Source organism: Phymastichus coffea, unplaced genomic scaffold (genome assembly GCF_024137745.1).
Source record: "Phymastichus coffea isolate CEN01 unplaced genomic scaffold, Cenicafe_Pcof_1.1 PCOF00057, whole genome shotgun sequence".
Taxonomy (NCBI): Eukaryota; Metazoa; Arthropoda; class Insecta; order Hymenoptera; family Eulophidae; genus Phymastichus; species Phymastichus coffea.
In genome coordinates this window covers 171,108-192,323 of record NW_026706868.1, presented here as the reverse complement: position 1 = coordinate 192,323, position 21,216 = coordinate 171,108, and the positions used below count along the sequence as shown (strand labels likewise).

Genomic DNA, 21,216 nt, shown 5'->3' with positions numbered 1-21,216 from the left:
TGTTTAGGCTAATCTTTGGAGAGAAACTGCGACAAATTTTTGACTATAAATATTCATAAAGGTCTTAATTACAAATTAGTAATTTCATAGCTCGGATATTTTACTATTATTAATAGATTTTTTGTAAATGTAATAACTGGAATAATATCTAATGCATATCTCAATATTATAATCATGCTATTTAGTTAAGAAAAATTTTAATTCATTATAGAATACAAAATTGAATATTATTAACATTTAAAGATGTCCGCTCCAAAAGTGGGGTGCGCAGGCGCATTTGAGTTTGTCTTAAAGGTCCGAAAACAGCTGTTTGTTAATTTCCCACTTCGTCACATTATCTTGTCTGCTCTCTCCCGGATTTTCCGCAACTCGTATTTCGGTTCAGTAGTCCCGCAAGAAAAAATGCGACGACTGTTATCGTAAAAGATATCGTAACGTCAATAACGCCTGCGATACAATTTTTATTTGCGATTCACTTTATCTTTCCAAAGGATGAGTAATTGAGCGTATTGTTTTTGATAATACACATAATGCAGCTGAAAGAAATGTTAGATTGAGCGCTACTATCTTTTAGTAAACGACGAGATTGCTCAACGTGTGAAATATTATACATCGCAGTGTAAGAACTGTGAGACGTGTTTTTGTTCGTCATGTGCATTTTATTTATTTACCATAATCCAAGCCCTTCGACGAACAGCTATCGATTAATTTTAATAGCTAACAGAGATGAATATTATGCTAGACCGGCTAAACCAGCTCATTATTGGAAGGACTATCCAGAATGTTTGGGAGGTGAGTGAAATCAATTTATTTTTTTTTTAAATCATCGCTGCAATATTTTTATTTACTCAATTTCATGACTTCATAAAAATCTAGTTTAAAATTAACAATGTTCGAGTTTAGAAAAAATTCGCTCCCTGATGACATTCGCTGTAAACAATAAGAAAATGACACCGTGATAATATGTGAATAGAATTTTGTCGCACGTGCTCGCGAAGTATTTTACAAAGCGCTAGCGTTGAAAGCTATGTATAGTTTCGAATATAAATCAAATGATTTTATGCATTTTGATGTTGTGAATATTAAAAATTTTCAACCTGTTAAGTAACTCGATTGTAGTCATGTAACAAAATTATTATCACCTACGTCTGTACATACGTCAATGTTTTAATTAGGTACAGACATGGAACCTGGGAGAGAAGGTGGAACGTGGTTGGCGCTTGCTCCCAAAAAAGGCAGAATTGGCGTTCTTTTAAATTTAAATGGCACACCAAAGTCTACGGAGGGACGGGGTCGCGGTTTTCTTATCAGAGATTATCTGACAACGCAAGAAAACACTATGAGCCACGCTAATAATTTACACGAAACAAATCAAAATACTCAATGCTATAATCCTTATAATTTAGTAATGATTGATCTAAGGTAACTAACGATTTTGTTTGAAATAGTAATTATGATAAAAAAAGACAATGAAACTGGAAAAACAAATTTTAGGCGCAGTGACGTATGTTACGTGAGTAGTGAGAAAGGTCATAGGGGGCCACAAATCCTGCAAGATAAAATTTTAGGCTTTGGCAATAGTGGAATTGAAACGCCTTATAAAAAAGTATTGGCTGGGAAAGAGAAGTTCGAAAAATTAGTAACTAACGCCACTAATTCGCAACAAAATCAGTTGATAGAAATGTTACTACAATTTTTAAAGCAAGAAGAACGGTAAGAGTAAATAAGTCAGATGTAAGTTAACTTATAAAAAATTAATATTGTTGATACATAATAATTTATTTTAGATACCTTCCAGATGACGAACTGAAAAAACGATCACCAGAAGCATTTAACGAGTTAAGTTCTATCTTTGTTAGACATGAAATGGCTAAATACGGAACAAGAACTCACAGTATTGTACTCGTTAATCACAATTATCAATTGACGTTTGTTGAGGAAACTTTAAATTCTGATGGAACTTGGCAACGACAAATTTTTAATAATCAATTAAACTAATTATGATTCTATATGCAAGCAATGGTTGTAAAATAATGTAAGATAACAGATTTTTGCTGTACGAAACTATTTATCAATAGAAAAATATACAATTATTTTTACTATATACACTAATCACTGATATTTCTCAATATTAAAATTCATGAAAACATTACACAACAAAATTACGATCTTAAAATTCTTATTAAATAAAAGAGCCGTTTTTAGTAAGCTAGTATAATGAGGTCATCATTTAAATGAAACAAGAACAAAGAAAACAATATTGAATATAATACATCAAGTACACTAAACACTGCGTCTTTGTCATTTTTTTATGAAAGCTACAAGTAATAAAGAAAGCAACATTCAATTGGGACTTAACTTAAAAATACTGATTATATATGTACCGAGATAAATTATAGATTTCGTGAGAATTTTTTCTCGAGCTTGTGGCTCTAATTAGTGTACTATTCATCTACATTTATTTCTTCGTCAGAGTCACTCTCAATTATCTCTGATACCGCATCATCTATAGAATTGTCTGCTATTATGTCGGGATCAGTTATTTCTTCAGATGACTAAAATAACAAATTTTTTTTTTAATTATTTTGAAAAATACTGGACTTAGGAATTACAAAAAATACGTACCTCTGCATCAACTTCTTCGCCATCTAAATCTTTATTAAGCAGAGTACCCATCCAAAAAGCGCCAATGGAATTATTAGCCGCTAACATTCCTTTTACTCTGTATATGAACTTTTCTCGTTTTGATTTAGCAAGTGGAATAAGTTTCAAGAGAGCTACGTTGTTACTTTTTCTGGCAGTACAGAAGATATCTCTCAAAAATCTATTAGATTCTGTAATATTAATATAAAATTATTAATAAAAGGAAATAAATAAAATTATGTGATAAAGAATTTCACCCGCACTTATTATAAATGAATTTAAACATACTTTGAAATGATTTTATAATATTTAAAACTTCTGCAGATTGATATTTAGCACTTGCTTCTAAAACGCTCATTCCAGAACTTAGAAGAATTTGATATAGTATTGTCGTATAACGCAAGAAAAAGGTCAGATATAAATTATATTTATTACTTTTACAGATGTCGGAAATTTTTTCTAAACATATGCCAGTTTCTGACCATATTTTTATTCTCTGGGGATCCCTGTAATCATTAAACAAGTCATTTCCAATATCAACATTTAAAATGAAATACACAATACAATTTAACATTGAATCAAACCTCTTAGCCACTTCCAACGAAACTTGAACTCCTTTTATGAGACCAACAAATAATTGCTTCAACAATAGATGGAAATGGACTTTCGTCACAGAAGGCATTCTACTTAGACGAGAATGTGATCGTTCAAGAGTCGCTATTTCTGTTGGCAACCATTCTAAAACTGAACTAACAGTTTTCAGTGGATCAGATTCATTTTCCATCCAGCTCTTCAACAATTCTTTTATGGCTGCTTTATACTGAGGACCATGTGACTCATTCCAGACAAGGCTTAAGTAACCATAAGACATTTTCGCTAAAACAAATTATTTCGTTTAAAAAAGCCGTTTGAACTTTGACTTCTAAAAAATTTATTATGTTTATTCACCTTGTTGATCTTTTGACTGTTGATCAAAAGTTTCAGCATATTTTATCAAAGTATCACACAATTTTACTAGAGCAACAGCTAACGTAATTTGTGTCGCTATGTCTGCCAATGACTCAAAATACTTGTATGCTTCGACGACTAGGTCTTTACAAGATCTTAATAACGTACTAGATTCGTTCATCATTGCTGCTAAAGCTCTGAGTCCGTCTAAAACAGTATATTTTAAGATTAATAAATTTAAAAATTAACCGAATGCGTCAAACGCACCTCGAAGTAGATTACGGTATTTTGAATTCTTGAATTCTTTCCAATTGAATATAGAAATAAATAAGTTCAAAATCAATCTAACAGCCTCCTTCTCGTATGCACTATCATTTTCTCTTAAATTAGCAACAATTTTTTGCAGTTTTTTGCAAACTTTCGGTAACAACAATATTATTTCTTTCATGAAACTTTCAGATACTTCAGTTTCAAACATATTAAGTAGTTCTCGAATGATAAAACAAACTTGTGCTATTGTTACACTCATAGAAGGTAACTGAGTTGAAGTAAGGTCCATATCTAATAAATATATTATCTAAAAAATAATTATTTGTATTATTTTACAAATTTAATTTAAAAAAAAAATTGAAATCTTCATTTACTTTTGTATCCATTCTTCTGAAAAATGCAGGATTTTTAACTGTTAGTTCAGATCCTTTTTCCCAGATTTCCCACTCATATAATGAATTTGATTTACTTAAAGTAGAGTCGATCTTACTACTATCATTTACACCCTTCTTATCGCCTTTTTTGCCTTTTTTACCTTTCTTGCCCAGCTTGAAATCTAATCGTACAAATTGAGGAGTAGGAAAGTAATTGAAATAACACGGGGGTGGTTGATAGCGTGTTTCAAGCATTGCGACCATTTGTACGTATTCGCCTTGTAAACTCATTAAAGTTTCCAGGCGTTTTAAAATTTGACTACGAACACTGCTTTCTTCCACGAATGCCCCAATAGTTTCTCTATAAAATTTATAATTTTACGAAGACGTCAAAAACATATAACATTTTTTTTATTATTCTGTACTTACCTGAACCAATTGATACAGTGTATCATATAATCTGCTGTGGCAGGTTCTGGCATGTCAAAATCTTTTGGCATAAAAATTGGACACCCTAACATTGCATTTATATTTTCTAAATTTCCATTCGTTCGCATATTGCATATACGCAATAGCTTAAAAAATATTGATACGTATGCCCCAAACTTACAGTTACCAAAACAAAGATAATTATTGTCTATATCTTTTGAATCAATCAAACCAAAACGAGGAACTAAAATACTACTGGAAAATATATTTCACTATTATAAATACACTAAAGAACGATACATTTAATTATTTTAAACGGAAAATTATGAAATAATACGGCAAAGTGCTTGAAACTTACTTTGGGCTACTTTCAACCAAACATGTTGCTATGAAATGATCCTCCAATTCATTTGTAATAGAAGTTAGATAGTCGTCATAAATATCATTTGTAGTAGCAATAACATTTGCTAATTGATCATAAAACAAAGCTTCAGATCGTTTGCAGTCTTTTAAACTGATTATAGTTTTTCCTGAAAATAATATAATAAATATACAATATGTTTTTATTTGTAGTTAGCATTAAATAAATGAATGTTTCGTACTTGTCAGGCAGTAAGCTTCATCCTTTGTTTCTGATTCACAGGCTAAATGTTTTATTGCCATAACTGCCCCAAGAACTCCTTTGCATTTGATTCTGGGAAAAATGTAATGATCAATTTGTTTGAAGTTTAATTATAATTACTATAGTTTGTCTGAATATGATTTCTATTAAAACAATTATTATACTTACTGAACTTTTGAACTGCATAATTGTTTTTGCATTATTATGAATAAATCTTCGTTTAAAATATTTGCAAATGATTTTGAGTGTGTGCATAGCCCATGAAGTAAATGATACAGAGTAGCTACATCATCAAAATATAAATTCTCAATTTTTTCTAAAAAGCTTTTTAAAAATCCAACGTGTGTTTGCAGATAACCACGCTCATTCTCATCATTTGACATTCTAATTAATACTTCGAGAGAATTTTTAACAGTTTTGTTTTTGGTATTCATCAAGTGCAGTAATTTCTCCATTATATCCCTTTGTTTGTAGGAAGTATCAGCTTGGTTTATAAACATGTACCTTACCCATTCAATTCCAAACTCTACATATGACTGAGCATCAGCTTTTAAAAATCCAATAGCCAAATTTAATGCATCCGTTTGGAAACTTTTAACGACATATCTATATCCACTGTACAATGAACCAAGTAAAGACGTTTTGTAAAATCCAGTTTTAATATGATTTAGTAAATTAGTTTCTACGATTTTCTTCTTAGCTGCTGTTGTATTATATAGCAACATAGACAGAATTAGATCAAATGGTAGTGGCTTAATTTTGACAGACTTAATAACTGTTACTGCTGCTTGTTCTACTTCCTTAGATAGTTGAATACTTATATTTATCGCAGTTACCATAGATGACTGATATGTATAACATTCATCTGCATTTTCTTTCAATGATGGTGCCATATCTATCTCGCGGAGAGCATTTAAACACTTCAGTGCAATAGCTTCAGAAGAACAAGAATGAAGAATAAATCTGAAAAAGGTATTTTTAATTTATATATTGATATTGAAAATGAAAAAACGTCAAAAATGATAAAATTGATCAAAATAAATAAACAAACCTTGTGATTGATGGAACAATACTTTTATCAAATTTTGTGTTAAGTAATTTTAAAACTTTTTCTCTGATTTCTTCTCTGTACTCTTTCGATAATAATAAATTATAAATAGCATCTAATACAATGTTTATCAAATCAGTATTATTTGGACTTTCAATGATTTTAACTAGCATCTCTGCTGTTGGGCGATGTAAAACATCTGTAATAATATCAGGAATGAGTATTATAATTTCTCGCTGGAACCATGCTGGAGATGTGCTTAATAAATCCTCAATTAGATTGATTAAATCATCAGGATCTACTATAGTTTCTAAAAATCGGAATTGCTGTATCATTTGTAGAGCCCATGGTGCATCATCTGCAGATTCACTAGATATTTTAGATAAATAAATAAAAGAAAATAAAAGTATAATAACAGTATAATTAAATACAAGTAACTTACGTTGTCATAACAGCATCAATAAGTTTACTAAATAAACTTCTAAACACTTCCATTTGTAATTGAGGAACTTGTAATAGAAGTTTTACCAGAGATAGAGCTTTTGAACTTACAACAACTCTCTCTTCAGATTCAATTCTTATTTCCAAGAAAGATTTACGCAAATTCTCCTCATCTTCAATATAACTTTTCCAAGCCTTTACAACTTGATCTTGATTTATACTGCCATTAATTAGAAGCTCTTTCATTTTTTTAATAACTTCAAGAGGGTTGTCATCTGAAATTATTAACAAGGTTTCTTATTGCTATAAATTTTTGGAATAACAAAAACTTTAAAAATACTCACTTGTTATATATAAATTTTCTCCAGAACATAATGTAATCCCTGCAGCATTGACAAAATCCAGAAATTTATCATCAGTCTTATTTAGATTAACAGGTCGCTTTTTGTGCTGTGTAATATTTTCTCTTTCTTCGACTCTTGCGGGACTTTGAAAAGTTTTCAGTGGACTGAGTTCAGGTGAATCTATTATCCTATTTTGATTTCTTATTGGAGTTTTATCGGGACTTTTTGGAGCTACTGAACTTATTGATAATCTTTCTGGACTTATTTCTCTTGTTTCACTTCTTACTTTTTTAGCTGTTATCTCTGTATCTGATGTCATTTCTTCATTGTCAGAAATGATACTTTGTCTTCTTCTTTTTGATGAAGCTGGTCCAGGAAAATTCTTTTTCAAATCATTCTTCTTTGTTCTTGGATTTTTTGATTCTTTTATTAATCCTTCTACATCTGTAGTAACATCTGTATCAGATGCTATTTCTTCGTCAGTAACAACTGTTTTAGCTGTTTTTTGCTTTGACAACGCTGGACCAATCAAGCTCTTTTTTAAATCAGTTATATGGGTTCTTGAATCTCTTAATTCATTCACTGGTTTAACATTTACTTTGGCTTCTAAAGATTTAGATATTGCTCCTCCAGCCCTAGATCGTAAAGGAGTTCTCAAGTTCATTTTGCGATACTTTTCTGTTGAACTGTTTGAACTTTGGCTCAATTTGGCAGGACTTTTATCTAATGTCTCTAGAAAATTTTTAATAGAGGAACCAGAATTGCATTTACTTGATTCACTTTTCTCTTCCTTACTAGTATCTTTATCATTTTTATCAAAATTACGTTCCGGAGGCAATGATGCCTCTTCCTCGCTACCGTCATCATCGCTGTTATTGATAATATTACGTCTTTTCTTCTTGGCATTCGATAAATTTATGGTGGATGGCAATACGCTTAAAATATCATCGTTTTCTTGATCTTCTGAATTTTTACGTTTTCGAGAGACCGATAAATTTTCATTTATTGTACTTACAGACCGCACAATATCAAAACCTTCAGACACACTTGTCTTAACTATTTGACTTGACGAATACAATTGTTTATGCAATGGATTTCTAGATACTATTTTCCGTCTATCCATGACAAAAAAGTGGTGTTAGTACTTGAGAAATCAACAATACACTCAAATGCTTATAAATATGACCAAAAATAACCGCGAAAAATTTCGTGCAGATATCAACTGGTCAATCGTTGAATGAGACAATAGCAATGATGCCAAAACATGAAATTGACCGGGCTAGTCAGCAGCAGTGTTGCCGCTGGCAAAAATTTTCAGGGTCCCTAAATATTACTACATTATGTTAACAAATACTATTTGTTGCATTCGGCGACATATTTCAGCTTATTTCTTTCTAGTACTTTTGTCACCTCGTCTTGCTGTTTTCTCGTTCCCTTTCAAGCCTATTTTCACACTTTTTCTTGAACCATCTCGAACTGATATATACTCTATTGGGTGTCTAGAAAATAGCCCCCAGATTTGGTGAAATTTGATCTACGTCGGCTGCTCCATCAATACTGCTGCTATTGCTCGCGTAGTCGCGGCTGTAAAGCTGAATGTGTATTTGATTAGTTTACTTATATTAATTATTGAAAAAACGTAGTATTTAATAAAAAATAATTATCTTCAGATTAAAATCAGATACTTATCTAACCAACATCCAGTGACTGCCCAGTACTTTGACTTCAAATTACGACTGAGAATTTTCCATTAAAAAATACGTATTAATCAACAATAAATATAAGTAAATTAATTTTGAATAAACTTTCAACTTTCAAGCCGCGAGTACGTGAAGAACAGGGAACCTAGTTGGACATACCCACGTGGAGCCCACGTGGAATCCTACATGGGATTCCGACCGGGGGAATATAACTGATGTAGATTCAGCACCACGTTCATTAGCACTGTTGGAGCAGCACCAAATCTAGAAGGCTATTTTCTAGAGACCCAGCAGAGCCATTTTTCCAGCAGCAACATTAGCGGGCAGCAATTCACTAAATTACTATTCAAGTATTCACGCACTCGCATCTTGCATTAAAATTTATATTACTAACTAAACTAAAACTAAATCTAAGTCTAATAGGTTATATTTTGAAGCTTAAAGCACCACGTAGCTCATCAATAAATTTGTGTTATCTCCGTGGAAAAAAGGTCATGCCACAATACAAAAAGTTAGCCCTTCATAATTCAGTTTGTAACGAAGTATTTTTTCGACTACAAGATTGTGAGGCTGAAGTAAGTAGACGGACTTTCGCTATATAATGTATTATAGATCTAAACATTTATATAAAATAGAATTTTTGCCTTTAGCATCCTTTTTCAAGATTTATTGGTCAGTGTACTGATTTCAATAAAGAACTTGATAAATGTATAAGAGATAATGTAAGAATTTTATCAACTAAATCAATTATTATATTTTACTTACTATTATGTAACTATTTTTCATCTTCCAGAGACAGCGAATGAGAGAAAAAAATCACTTAGAAGCTGAAGCACGACATAAAAGAATGAGAAATTTACCTGACTAACTGAATATATTGTATGGAATGTAGTATAATTTTTTATACAATATTACAGACTAGTTATTAACACCAATAATTTAGTATCACTATAATTGTTCAAGTTTTATTTAGTATTCTCTTAAATTGATTTAGGCGTTAGAAATTTTTTACAATGGATGATAACATGCAAGCTGGGCTGGATATATTGAACAAAAATGAAGCAGAAAATGCTATTGAAAATGAGCATGTTAATAAAAAACCTAAACTTTGTCAATCGACTGATGAAAATCTTAAATTAGGCACTGATATCTCTAAAAATGAATCAAAAGACATTGAAATGCCTTTAGCTGAAGAAAATCAATCGAAGCCATGTAGTAGTACACAAAACACGCAAGAAACAAGTGAAAGAATGTTAACAGTTTCTTTTTCTGAAAGTTCAAAATATAAGCCAGATTCCTTTAAAACAGGTGATGATTCTGATAAAGATGACAATGAATTACCTGCCAGTCAGTATGAAGCCAAAAAAGGATTTAATTATCCATTAGAAAGTGATGCTTCTGATATGTTAGATGAGGTAGATGCTATTCAAGATGGAAGGTTTCCTACAGTAACTGAACGTTATCTTACACCATACTATCAACTTGATATAACACAACCAGGCGATGATGTATGTATCTTAATTCACTCCAATCGTATTTGTATGTTTACACTAGCTCCAAGTCATATAATCTATCAAAAAAATAAAAAAATTGTAAAGTGCGATTATCAAGTCAGTGAAAAGTTAAATAGGCTCAGAAACAAAGTATCTGGAAAAGCTAAACATGGAGCACAACCTTTACAAAATAATTCTAATTTATGCCGTCTAACATGTGATGATGGTTCAATTTATGTAGTAAAATGTTGTATAATTGGTAAACTTGTTGAAGTGAATGAAAGACTTGTTGAAGATCCTGAATTGCTTAAACAACTACCTCATGATGGAGGGTATATAGCCATTGCTTTGCCGAATTTGAAACATTTGGATAAAATTAAAAGTAAACTTCTTGACCAAAAAAGCTATGAAGAAGCATTAAAAGAACGAAAAGAAAGAATAGAAAAAGAAAAAAATAAATTAAATGATAATTTGGTTCTAGATGACGAAAAGGAACTGAAAAATGAGCACAACAATCATGTAGAATCTGTTGAAAGTAAGGAACAAATAGAAATTAGCAATATAAATAATTGTCAAACGAAAATTGATATGATGGAAGTTGTTGAGTTGTAATAAAAGGACTTTTTATAATAATAAAATGATTTGGTTATATTTTCTTTTCAGCTAGTTTACACTTTGCATTGCAAAGAAATAATGCGCTTTGGTATCAGTACCATTTCTTTACAAAGGTACTTATATAAATGTAATATGAACATTTAATCACATTTATATAAATTTCTGTGAATTAAAGATGAAATAGTAACACATGACCTCTTTTGAGTTTATTTACATCTACTTATTTACAATGTGCAAGTATGTCAAAGAGGAACAGCCACTTTTGCTAAAATTCTACTTTCAAGTGTTTTTGTTTTATCAGTTTCCACTGTCTTATTGTTTTTGGCGTTTTTCAGTAAATTACCTAATACGATTCCAGCAAACAATATCATTCCTACTTTATGATTAGAGATAAATTTTTTAGCACAATTGGATGGATCATTTATGTCTAATGTGCATAACTGTAAATATGTAAAAATATTGAAATATACAATATATAATACATTGTAAAAAAAGATATATAGAAAAAAGATTACCTGATACAATAAATGACTACCAACTAATCCTACAGCTCCATAATATGGCAAAGTTTGATCTGCATAATAGCCTGATATAAATAAATTTGTAATCATAATTGTGCCAAAACCTGTGAGATAAAGCTTGGTTTTATCTCCAAATTTGAGCGCTGTTGATTTTATATTTAATAGAATGTCATCAAGTTTATCCTGAAAATTAATTTCATTAATAAAACTTGCACTACACTAAGTTTATTCATATCTTATTTATAAAAACACTTACTTGGTGCGCATAAATTGTATCATACAAAATAGTCCAACAAATACCAGCTGTATACAATGGTAAACAAATTGACCAATCCAATGATCCCTGAATTGCAGACCAACCTAACAAAGCTCCCCAATTAAAAGTCATTCCTAAAATCAACTGAGGCCAATATGTTATTCTTTTCATGAGTGGATAAATTATCACTAATCCTGAAAGCATAATTTGTTAATAATTTTAAATCATTTCAATTTAAAACCATTCAAATTTAATGAACTATTTACAAATGTATTAGTTCAAATTGTACCTAATGAACTTGCTCCTAGGAAAATACTATACCAATTTAATTGAAGAAGAACAAGAAGACCTAAGCTTAGTTGACCACCAAGAAATACTAAAGCTTGAAATGGGGTAACTATTCCTGTTACAAGAGGTCTGTCTTTTGTTCTAATAACCTAAAATAAATAAATATTGTAAAATAATTTTTACATGAAATTGTACAATTTTTGCTAAAGGTACAAGGGTACATTCAAATTCAGCACAAACTACCTTTCTATCAATATCTATATCCCACATGTCATTTATTGTGCAACCAGCTCCTCTCATAATAAAAGCACCTACTCCAAAAAGAGCAAGCATGCCAAGATCTGGAAATGCACCACCTGGAGCTGCCATTGCTATACTCCATCCACAAGGCCAAAACAGTAACCATGAACCTGATAAAAACAATCAAATTAATTAAAATGAAGGATGGAAATTACACAATCTAAAAAACTTTACAATATAAATATATCAAGTATAATTACCAATTGGTTTGTCTATCCGCATAAGCCTCATATAAGGCTGGAATTTACTTGGAGCTTTTTCAACAATATTAGTTGCAATACTGTACTGTCTATTTGTATGAATAAATAATTTTGGCAAGTCATTTTTCTTTTTACAATAGACTAGCAATATATCTTTATAACTATCATTTGTCTTGAAGGTTTTCGATTCGTAATTCTCATGATTAAGAATATTAACTGCAGTAATATGGATTTTTTTATACAAATAAATGTCATCTTTTCTGCATGATTTCAGGTTGTGACTGCAGGATTTTAATAATCTTGTGATACATATTAATCGCTGACATCCTTCAATGATAAACATTCTTCATTCGTGAATCTGCAAAATTTCATGATAAATTAGAAATAAATGTAAATCAACTAAACATCATCAAAATACATATTTTCAAGTTCAATTGCAAAAATAAGACTAATATTTAATTATATAACCTGGAATACTGACAAAAGAATGCTTGTTTATCACTGAGCAAGCAACGAAAATTTCGTTCGCATATACTAACTTGAATAACGAGTTCTTTATCCGTGAGCCATTTTATTTAAATCACCAGGGAAATCCAATGTTTTTTTATTGCATAAGGATCGAGATAGCCTGCAAGACTATTTATACATGTGTATAGATCGAAAATAAATGATCGTGAGACTGACACGTGCAATGCCTGGAAACAGCATACATGCACGAGGTGCGCGCGGCGCCAGATCATGGCAGGCGATTTTGCATAATTTTCAAACCACAGAACGACTGAACGATTGAAAGGAACATATGCCGGTAGGTCACAACATGTTCATCGATTCTATCTACTATCTGCATGCACCAAAATAGAATGTCAATGGAATATTCCCCTAAATTAATCAATAACGCCACCTTTATCTTCGATTTTTTTAAGATACGTTGGTCAAATTGTTCATAATCAATACAAGAATAACCGTACTCTGCCAACAACTCCAATTTCCTGCCTTATCACTTAAACTGGATATGTATCTTTCTCTCTCTCTCTCTCTTTTCGTCTCATCTTCTCATAGCATCAATGTGTACGATTACATGTATAAGGTCCTACTATCATATATACATAAAGCATCGCATATCCGCTAAAAATACGAACGGTCGTGGTGTGGAGGCATTTATGAATATTCGTCGCTACGTCGTCACCCAGAAACAGTACCTATACGTAGCTGACACATTGCGCCGGTGCATAAAACTTGGCATTGTGTGTGTAAGAAGATAAGTCAGTAAGTACCTATAAGTCTATTTAATCAACATTTAAAATGAAGGTCAACCACGCGAGCCAAGCATTTTCCTGCTTATAGGTATATTCTTTCCTACCTTTTCTATATCCTCTTTCTCTCTGTGTGTTTTAGCGTCGTCTGATAATCGGCTTTTCTACGTAGGTGTGCGTACATATGTTAGTGTGGGAGCGCAAGCGCCGTTCAGTCGTACAGACTCGTATATGCTTACCAGTAGTTTGCGAGCCTTCGCGATGTCCGCGATGAGGAAGCCCCAGGTATTGTTTATCCTTGGTGGTCCAGGTGCCGGCAAAGGTACTGTCTGCAAACAAATCGTCGACAAGTATGGCTATGTACATCTGTCGGCTGGTGATCTATTGAGAGAAGAACGCGCCAAACCTGGTTCGCAATTTGGCGAGCTCATCGAACACCACATTGTTAATGGTACAATCGTACCTGTCGAGATCACCTGTAGCTTACTCGAACGTGCCATGGCTACATCGGATACGCCTCATAATAAATTCCTCATCGATGGATTCCCTAGGAATCAAGATAATCTTGATGGATGGACTAGGGTATAGTTTTCACATATTTATTATTGAAAGTCATGTTTGCTTCTTGCATGTAGGAAAATAAAATCCTTAATCTATAAAAAGCTATACAAATATTTTTAAAACAAGCAACTGTGACATGAATTTTATTTTTAAAAAAATTTATAGAAACATCTCAAGTTTTTTATCTAGATTTTGAATATTTTTATTTACAGGAAATGTCAGACAAAGTAGAAGTCGATGGTATTCTCTTCTTTGATTGCAGCGAACAAACTTGTACAAAACGTTGTCTCAACAGAGGTGCCAAGGGAAGTGGACGAAGTGATGACAATGAGGAAGTACTTAAAAAGAGACATCAAACTTACCTGTCCGGCACAATGCCTATAATTGAACATTACAAGAAGTTAGGACTTGTTTATAGTTTTAATGGCGAGGAAACACCTGATGCAGTATTTGAAAAAGTCAAGAAAACTTTACAGAAATTAGGATGGTAACCTACCCATATCTTGATTGTATTCTTTTTCACACAAAGTTTAGAGAATTATGAAAATAGTACAGCAGTAATTATTTTTATTGAGCATTATTTTTTTTACCATTTTATTCACTACTATTTATTTAGAATCAAGTGCAATGTATTTTTTACACTACATTTTTTTAAATATTTCTGGCACGATTTAGATGAACAGAGTTTGAACATTCCTTGTACTGCATTAGGCCAGTTGCAAGTACAATTGATATCATGATAGTAGTTTCAAATCATTGTAAATGGTTTATTTATTCCATATATTTTTGCACTACCTAAAACTTTCTAATGTCAACAATGTATGTATGTACATAAGTAAAAAAAAGCAGAATAAATCAAATTGTAAATTGAATAAAAGATTCAGTTTACCGAATGTATTATTCTATATACAGTAGACTTAAACAGTTAAAGTGTGTTGATAACAATAAAATGTATTACTTGAAAAAATTGTTTATGGTTTTATAATTTCATTATATTATAATAATTCTGCAAGTTTTGTATTATTACAAACATAACACTGATCAAAGTTTTTGTTTGAGTGGTATTTTCATTTCAATAAGTCTTTGAAAATGAAATCACTTTTAATTATTTATAGTAAGAGAAAAAAAAGAAAACTGATGTATTGTCATCACAATAATAAGATATGTTCCTGCAAGTTTTTTATCTGAAAGCAATACAAATACATATTACATACACATCTGTGTTTGAGTAGACTAAGAAAAGAACATAATCTTTTCCAATGTCTTTCTCATTACTTTTACATGCATTAAACTATTCTAAAATTACATTTAGAATTAATCTAAATAGCTAAGCTTTTTTATCAATATTACAATTCGTAAAAAATATTTGCATTAATTATGTATTATCACACTGTAGTGTTATAGAAAGTGAATCATTTAAATTCATTCAATGAATACTATTTAGTTGTATGCATTAATATTTATTGTACAGATTCACGAAAGAATTTATTAATATTACTACTGTTACACTATTTTTATGTTCAGCGGCCCGAAAGTGGCATTTCCTTGCCTCATTGAGCCGGGTACATGCTAATTTCGACCTTGCTGGGCAAAAAAATAATACACGCACCATGATTAGGAAATTGGCAAGCCCATAGCACATGTTTGACAACCTTGGCTTTCCCTCGGTTGTCAATTCTCACGTGTATAGACTTACCAATACTTTCCCAAACTATGTGCGTAATCTTATACTATTTCACTATATTTAATGTTTTCATATAACTTTTAAATTATTTACTACGCGCAATTGTTAGCTGATTTTTCTGAAAATATTTATTATAAATAATCAGCTGTTTTGACAAATTTGAAATAATTATAATATTTTATTAGAAAATTAATTAAAAAATGTATCTTCGTCATAATCTTGAAAAATGAAAAATACGTTGTCCTTGTGATTTGCGAAATTACCAATCTAGCTTCGTCACGTTTCCTCTTATTATAGTTACATGAAAAAAATTACAACGTTAAGATGTAGTTGCACTTGAAAACAGCGAGCAAGAGATTCTGTCATCATGATATTAACCCTCACTCCCTACTGAGGTGATTCGATTATACTTTTTTTACTAACATATATAACATACATTTATTTCAAAAAAAGAATTTTTTTCGAGATTTTTTTTTATTAGTAATTGAAATCAAAATTATTTTTTGATCATACCAACAGACTTTGAATTAGTTACAATATATCTGAGATTTTTTTTCAAATTAATCAGATCAATCACTATGAAATGGTACGATGATAAAAAAGTGCAAAGGATCAAATTAACCCAGTGTAGGGAATTCGACCGATAAAATAGATGGAAAGACCAAGGGTTAATTAGGCTTATTACGCGTGTTCCATAATTATCGTCAATGAGCTTTCATACAAAATTTTTATCTTAAAATCTCTTATTCAATCACGTATATGACATAGGTGGAGTGTACTGCTCTTATTGTTGTAAAAAAATATTTCGCTTCTATTTGGAAATATTGACGCGCATTCACTGAGTTTATTACACTCGCTTCCAAGCAGCAGCTGCCAATGCATGATTAAAGTAATAAAGATAAGCATAGTTTTTACCTGACGAATAAACTGTAATTACGTGATTAATCAGTAAAAGCATTTATTCTCTTAATTATAATTTGATTACGGAGTGGCGGTATCGTTGATAACATTTCGACAGTATTTTCCAAGATTTTCTAAAGCACTTTGTTTAATATAATAATACTAAAATAGTTTTTATATATATTTTATATATGCATAATTTTCTTGATAATGCAGGGTTATGCGATATAGTTATACGTTTGAGAAATTTATTTAAAAATTAAGGAGGATCTTTAAAGTTTTTTCGACACTCCAAGCGCAAAGTGCGTCTTTGCCGCACGCTCGACAGAAAACGTGCGTTGAAAATCGCACTTTCCACACGTAGTATAAAAAAATACGGTACGGCACATGTTATTATTATTAGCACTTGTATCGTAATGTGCTATTACCTCCACAAGGATATAGTGAACGAAAAGTACTTCATATTTTGGTAGCCTCATAGTGTCATTAGTAAATTACCGATATCTATATATTTTCAGTATACGATGCGTCGGTGAAAATTCCTCTAGAAGTGATGAGCGAGTGCTTGGGAATCAAAACGGGTCTAAAATTCTTTAAGTGCAAGCTTGCAGCGCATCAGTGCAATTTGAAATATTAAAAGGAAAAGCAACGGTATTGATAATTTTCTGTTTTTTTTTGTATCTCAAAATAAGAATGTTTTGCCTTCCATTGCATTTTTTTTGACAGTATACGAAGGATATGTCAAGTCATTCAATCGACTACGAGCGGATGTGGTGGCCATCAACCTGCAATTACTCAGAAATATTGGGAGCTCTCGATCTTGCTCTCAATCCTCCTACGGTAGATGGAAGAGTCGATTTTGTGGTAAGTGTTAATGTAAATTTTCACCACATAACCAGCACTGATAATAATAGTTTTGTCATCACCGATTGGTGTTCTACATAAGATCATCTTTACTTATTTTTGAAGTAACCAAAAAGTAACATTCATATAGTATCTTTTCCTTGTAGTGGAGTGCTGCTGATATTTTTAGTGCTCATCGTAGGCAATACAGCTTATGATCTTCATATCAAACGTACCACTAAAGAAACAGACTACATAGCTATGCGTAAGCGTAGCCTCTATTCAATTTACTTTTAAATCGACAGTTGCATTTAAAAATGTGATCTCTATACATTGATTACAAGTAGTCATTAATATCCTTATAAATCAAAAGGGTATCGGACCAGTTGTTAATATTGAATTACATAAAGAGCACGATAAAATTTCATGCTGTTACATTATGTTCATCATCCTTATATTAATATTTCTAATCGTACACAAGTTCATAAATTAATATCAAAATCTTTTTTGACAGCATTCATACATAAATTGCTCACTTCATTCTCACTGGACACAAACAAAAAATAAATTTTCAATACTGACACATATACAGATGTCATCGGCTACATAATGATAGACTTCATTATTTTAGTGTATACTGGATCGTTTGCGGCAACCTGATTTATTTGGGAGTCACTGACATACAGCTTGATCGAGGTTACGTACCAAAGGTACGAAAATTGTTGCTTTTGTTTTTATTTTGGAGAAAAATTAATGAGGCGTGCGAAACGTCCACGCGAAGTTTAAGAAAAATTGTGCAGACGAATGCAGTCTAAACGACGCAACAAACGTTTATTACAATAACATGTGATTTCAATTGTAAATATCGCTCCGAAAAGGATCAAACTCTGTCAGACGAAACTTCTATCTTAACGGGATCATTGTCTAGTTTCAACTTGAGGAAAAAAAGTAGCATTTGATGTGCGTTTGAAGTCTTGTTACGCAAATTTGTGCATTAAAAATATGATATTTAATAGAATTGGCAAAACTTCAACAACTATTGTTTCTTTTCTACGTTTTTAGTAATTTTTCCGTTGTGTTATGACGGGAGTACCGCGATGCAGATAATCGCGTGACGAACAAAAAGGAGACTGTTTGTTTTTCGTGTGCATCATATATAAAAAATGGAGACCATGACGAGTGCACTCTCATTATACTAGTCATCTCGTGCAAAAAGGATTTCGATATCTAAATAGTCACGATTATACGTACACCGAGATCTATTCCCGTCGCCGTGATAGTTATTTCTATTTTTCGAAGTATTGCATTCGAAATAATTTGACACCTGGGAAAAAAGGAGCTATTGTGACGCAGTCTAAATATTAATGAGATTTTTCAATGCATCGATGACGAATTTTCCAAGTGAGAAAAAACATATCGATAACGACACTATTACATATTGCAATATTGATCGTAAATAATTGGCAACTCTTGTTTTTCCAACGTAATGTTTCATGAGAAAAAGGACAGTCAAACGAAGCAATCTGGTAAGGAAGTAACGCGTAACAAAAGACTACGATGCCATATGCATCGAATAGTATAAATAAGCTTTGTATCTGAACAATGTGCTGAATTCGTCAAATGTTTCAATCGACAATATCGAATTCGACAAAAAAAAAAACAAAATGTTTGAGTTATGTCAGTGAAGTAAAACGGGTTGCTATTGTCAAATCCATATCAGTTGCTGATATCCATATTTTCCTCATAGAATACACACTACTACGTGCATACGTTCATCTGAATTTCAAATGACTGTTATAACAGATTTTTTTCACTTAAAATGTAGATAGAACATGGGTTCTCTATTGAGAGACTTTATAACTTTAATTTACAATTTTATTTATTGCATTATTATTTATTTTTTCAATCGATATTTGCGCAAAAGAAAAGAGAAAAAGACAACAAAACTATTTGAAATTCAATTATAACTGCATGAAAACTGGGAATCACTCCGCGTTTTCGATGAGAATATCGTCATCGATGTATTTTTCTTATTCAGTGGAATAAGTTCGTCCGTCAGTCAATGTTCTAAATTGGTACCTGAATCAATACTTTATAGGTGAACTTTATTTTATTAAATATTACTTTTTTTAATTACATTGCAAATTTTTTATTCCACGCTTGTCAAAATCATTCACAAAATGCATAGCGTAATAATTTGAATATTGCTTGTACACAAATTCTTTCGATTTTTAATGCAGCCGTGTTCTCTTTCTATTTTGATATTTTGTTAGTTTCAGTAGCTGCTGGAATTTCAGCAGTTGCAGGGTCTCGCGATATACACATACATTATTGAATTAAATAAATTGAATAACGAACAACATAGACCGTTATTCGTTAGCGACAGATCATCTATTTGTTTATTACTGTTTTTGCTTAAGGCTCAAGATAATTGACTAAATGTCTTGTACTGAGATGCGGCTGTAAAAGTATGGCTTATAAGATAAGCCTAATAATCATTTGGATAAAATAAAACTTCGGTCTTCGAATTAACTGCTAATATATCAAAATTTCAATTAAAACCTGATGCGAGCGCTTTCTTCGAAACAAAAATAATTTATTAATTGTACATATCGTTACGAGTAACATTAATTGTACTATTAGGCAATTACATATAAAGCCAGTTTTCATCGCTTATTTTTAACATGATCTGTTAATTTTATTAATGACTAACACTAAGAAATGGTCCTCTCATAGGAAGATGATTTTTCTTGCCGAAGAATAGCCGCAAACGGGATTCCTTTTGTAACAAGAAACATTTTTTATACAAGAACAATTTTTCTTGTTAGAAAATGCCCGAAATTACCGTCTTCTTACTATAAGACGATAATTTATTTCAACAATCAAGCTTTCATTTGTTCGAAGTACTTCCATTTTATAATAATCGTTCATGTGGTAATGAAAACCCATAGAAGAATTTCGCGAAGAGAATTGTGTTAGTGATTTTCATTAAGTACATAGAGAAATATTGATACGGTTACCATACAGCTATGTGTATAAATTTTTATTGCTCTTCCAAGTTTCGATAATGTAATTGTAACTTTTTCTTTCACGATTATATTATATTTTATAGTCGTAGTAAGCCAGTGTCAAAATAGAACAAACTTAAATTTTGCAAGTATCAACATTGTACATAATGCTTAGTATGATAATATTACAAAAGAGAATATTGTAAGAAGAGAACTTTTTTAAGTCTTTTGTAATCTTTGTTCTTTGAAGTAACATCTATGTTATAACATGGTTTGTAAAATAAATATTAAATTGTATGTCTTTTTTAGAAGCCAATATATCTCTAGAAATAAATATTTCTGGACATTCAAAGAACTAATTTATTCAAACAGAACTGCTCTCACTTTCACTGATTGCGGCAGAAAAGCTCAACATTCGAGTAAGTGATCCGTTTGGAAAGAAAATATATAAAAAGCCAAAGAAAGAAGATGAGTG

General features: G+C 31.3%; 5 protein-coding genes across 12 annotated transcripts; 3 read left to right on the top strand and 2 right to left on the bottom strand.

Annotated features, from left to right (window-relative positions):
- The first annotated feature begins 347 nt into the window (after nucleotides 1-347).
- LOC131666255 (transport and Golgi organization protein 2) lies at nucleotides 348-2,136 on the top strand. Its single transcript, XM_058938765.1, has 4 exons — nucleotides 348-792; nucleotides 1,176-1,422; nucleotides 1,495-1,713; nucleotides 1,788-2,136. Exons 1-4 carry the CDS (start codon nucleotides 651-653, stop codon nucleotides 1,996-1,998), a joined length of 819 nt encoding a protein of 272 aa, XP_058794748.1. The 5' UTR covers nucleotides 348-650; the 3' UTR covers nucleotides 1,999-2,136.
- A 281-nt stretch (nucleotides 2,137-2,417) lies between these two features.
- On the bottom strand, nucleotides 2,418-8,429 carry LOC131666251 (Fanconi anemia group D2 protein). 2 transcript variants are annotated; one of them, XM_058938754.1, is made up of 14 exons: nucleotides 7,120-8,429; nucleotides 6,777-7,050; nucleotides 6,338-6,703; nucleotides 5,455-6,249; nucleotides 5,267-5,358; nucleotides 5,023-5,194; nucleotides 4,665-4,919; nucleotides 4,236-4,596; nucleotides 3,859-4,168; nucleotides 3,592-3,798; nucleotides 3,228-3,519; nucleotides 2,932-3,149; nucleotides 2,626-2,834; nucleotides 2,418-2,555 (listed from the first exon to the last, which is right to left on the bottom strand). In XM_058938754.1, exons 1-14 carry the CDS (start codon nucleotides 8,240-8,242, stop codon nucleotides 2,445-2,447), a joined length of 4,785 nt encoding a protein of 1,594 aa, XP_058794737.1. In that variant the 5' UTR covers nucleotides 8,243-8,429; the 3' UTR covers nucleotides 2,418-2,444. The 2 variants fall into 2 exon arrangements, with proteins under 2 accessions (XP_058794737.1, XP_058794738.1); XM_058938755.1 differs by having other exon boundaries at nucleotides 4,665-4,916.
- Nucleotides 6,240-10,955, top strand: LOC131666254 (uncharacterized). 4 transcript variants are annotated; one of them, XM_058938763.1, is made up of 4 exons: nucleotides 6,240-6,258; nucleotides 9,257-9,394; nucleotides 9,470-9,541; nucleotides 9,613-10,955. In XM_058938763.1, the coding sequence occupies exon 4, from the start codon at nucleotides 9,833-9,835 to the stop codon at nucleotides 10,922-10,924; it is 1,092 nt and encodes a 363-aa protein (XP_058794746.1). In that variant the 5' UTR covers nucleotides 6,240-6,258; nucleotides 9,257-9,394; nucleotides 9,470-9,541; nucleotides 9,613-9,832; the 3' UTR covers nucleotides 10,925-10,955. The 4 variants fall into 4 exon arrangements, with proteins under 4 accessions (XP_058794746.1, XP_058794745.1, XP_058794744.1 ...); XM_058938762.1 differs by lacking the exon at nucleotides 6,240-6,258 and adding an exon at nucleotides 9,025-9,169 and having other exon boundaries at nucleotides 9,243-9,394; XM_058938761.1 differs by lacking the exon at nucleotides 6,240-6,258 and adding an exon at nucleotides 9,057-9,169.
- A 214-nt stretch (nucleotides 10,956-11,169) lies between these two features.
- On the bottom strand, nucleotides 11,170-13,484 carry LOC131666253 (4-hydroxybenzoate polyprenyltransferase, mitochondrial). Of its 4 annotated transcripts, none has more exons than XM_058938759.1 (7): nucleotides 13,394-13,484; nucleotides 12,493-12,850; nucleotides 12,236-12,402; nucleotides 11,994-12,141; nucleotides 11,705-11,898; nucleotides 11,443-11,631; nucleotides 11,170-11,367 (listed from the first exon to the last, which is right to left on the bottom strand). In XM_058938759.1, the coding sequence occupies exons 2-7, from the start codon at nucleotides 12,833-12,835 to the stop codon at nucleotides 11,170-11,172; spliced, it is 1,239 nt and encodes a 412-aa protein (XP_058794742.1). In that variant the 5' UTR covers nucleotides 12,836-12,850; nucleotides 13,394-13,484. The 4 variants fall into 4 exon arrangements, with proteins under 4 accessions (XP_058794742.1, XP_058794741.1, XP_058794740.1 ...); XM_058938758.1 differs by having other exon boundaries at nucleotides 12,961-13,425; XM_058938757.1 differs by having other exon boundaries at nucleotides 12,974-13,425.
- A 139-nt stretch (nucleotides 13,485-13,623) lies between these two features.
- On the top strand, nucleotides 13,624-15,267 carry LOC131666256 (UMP-CMP kinase). The gene is made up of 3 exons (XM_058938766.1): nucleotides 13,624-13,758; nucleotides 13,888-14,327; nucleotides 14,519-15,267. The coding sequence occupies exons 2-3, from the start codon at nucleotides 13,977-13,979 to the stop codon at nucleotides 14,795-14,797; spliced, it is 630 nt and encodes a 209-aa protein (XP_058794749.1). The 5' UTR covers nucleotides 13,624-13,758; nucleotides 13,888-13,976; the 3' UTR covers nucleotides 14,798-15,267.
- Nucleotides 15,268-21,216: the final 5,949 nt, after the last annotated feature.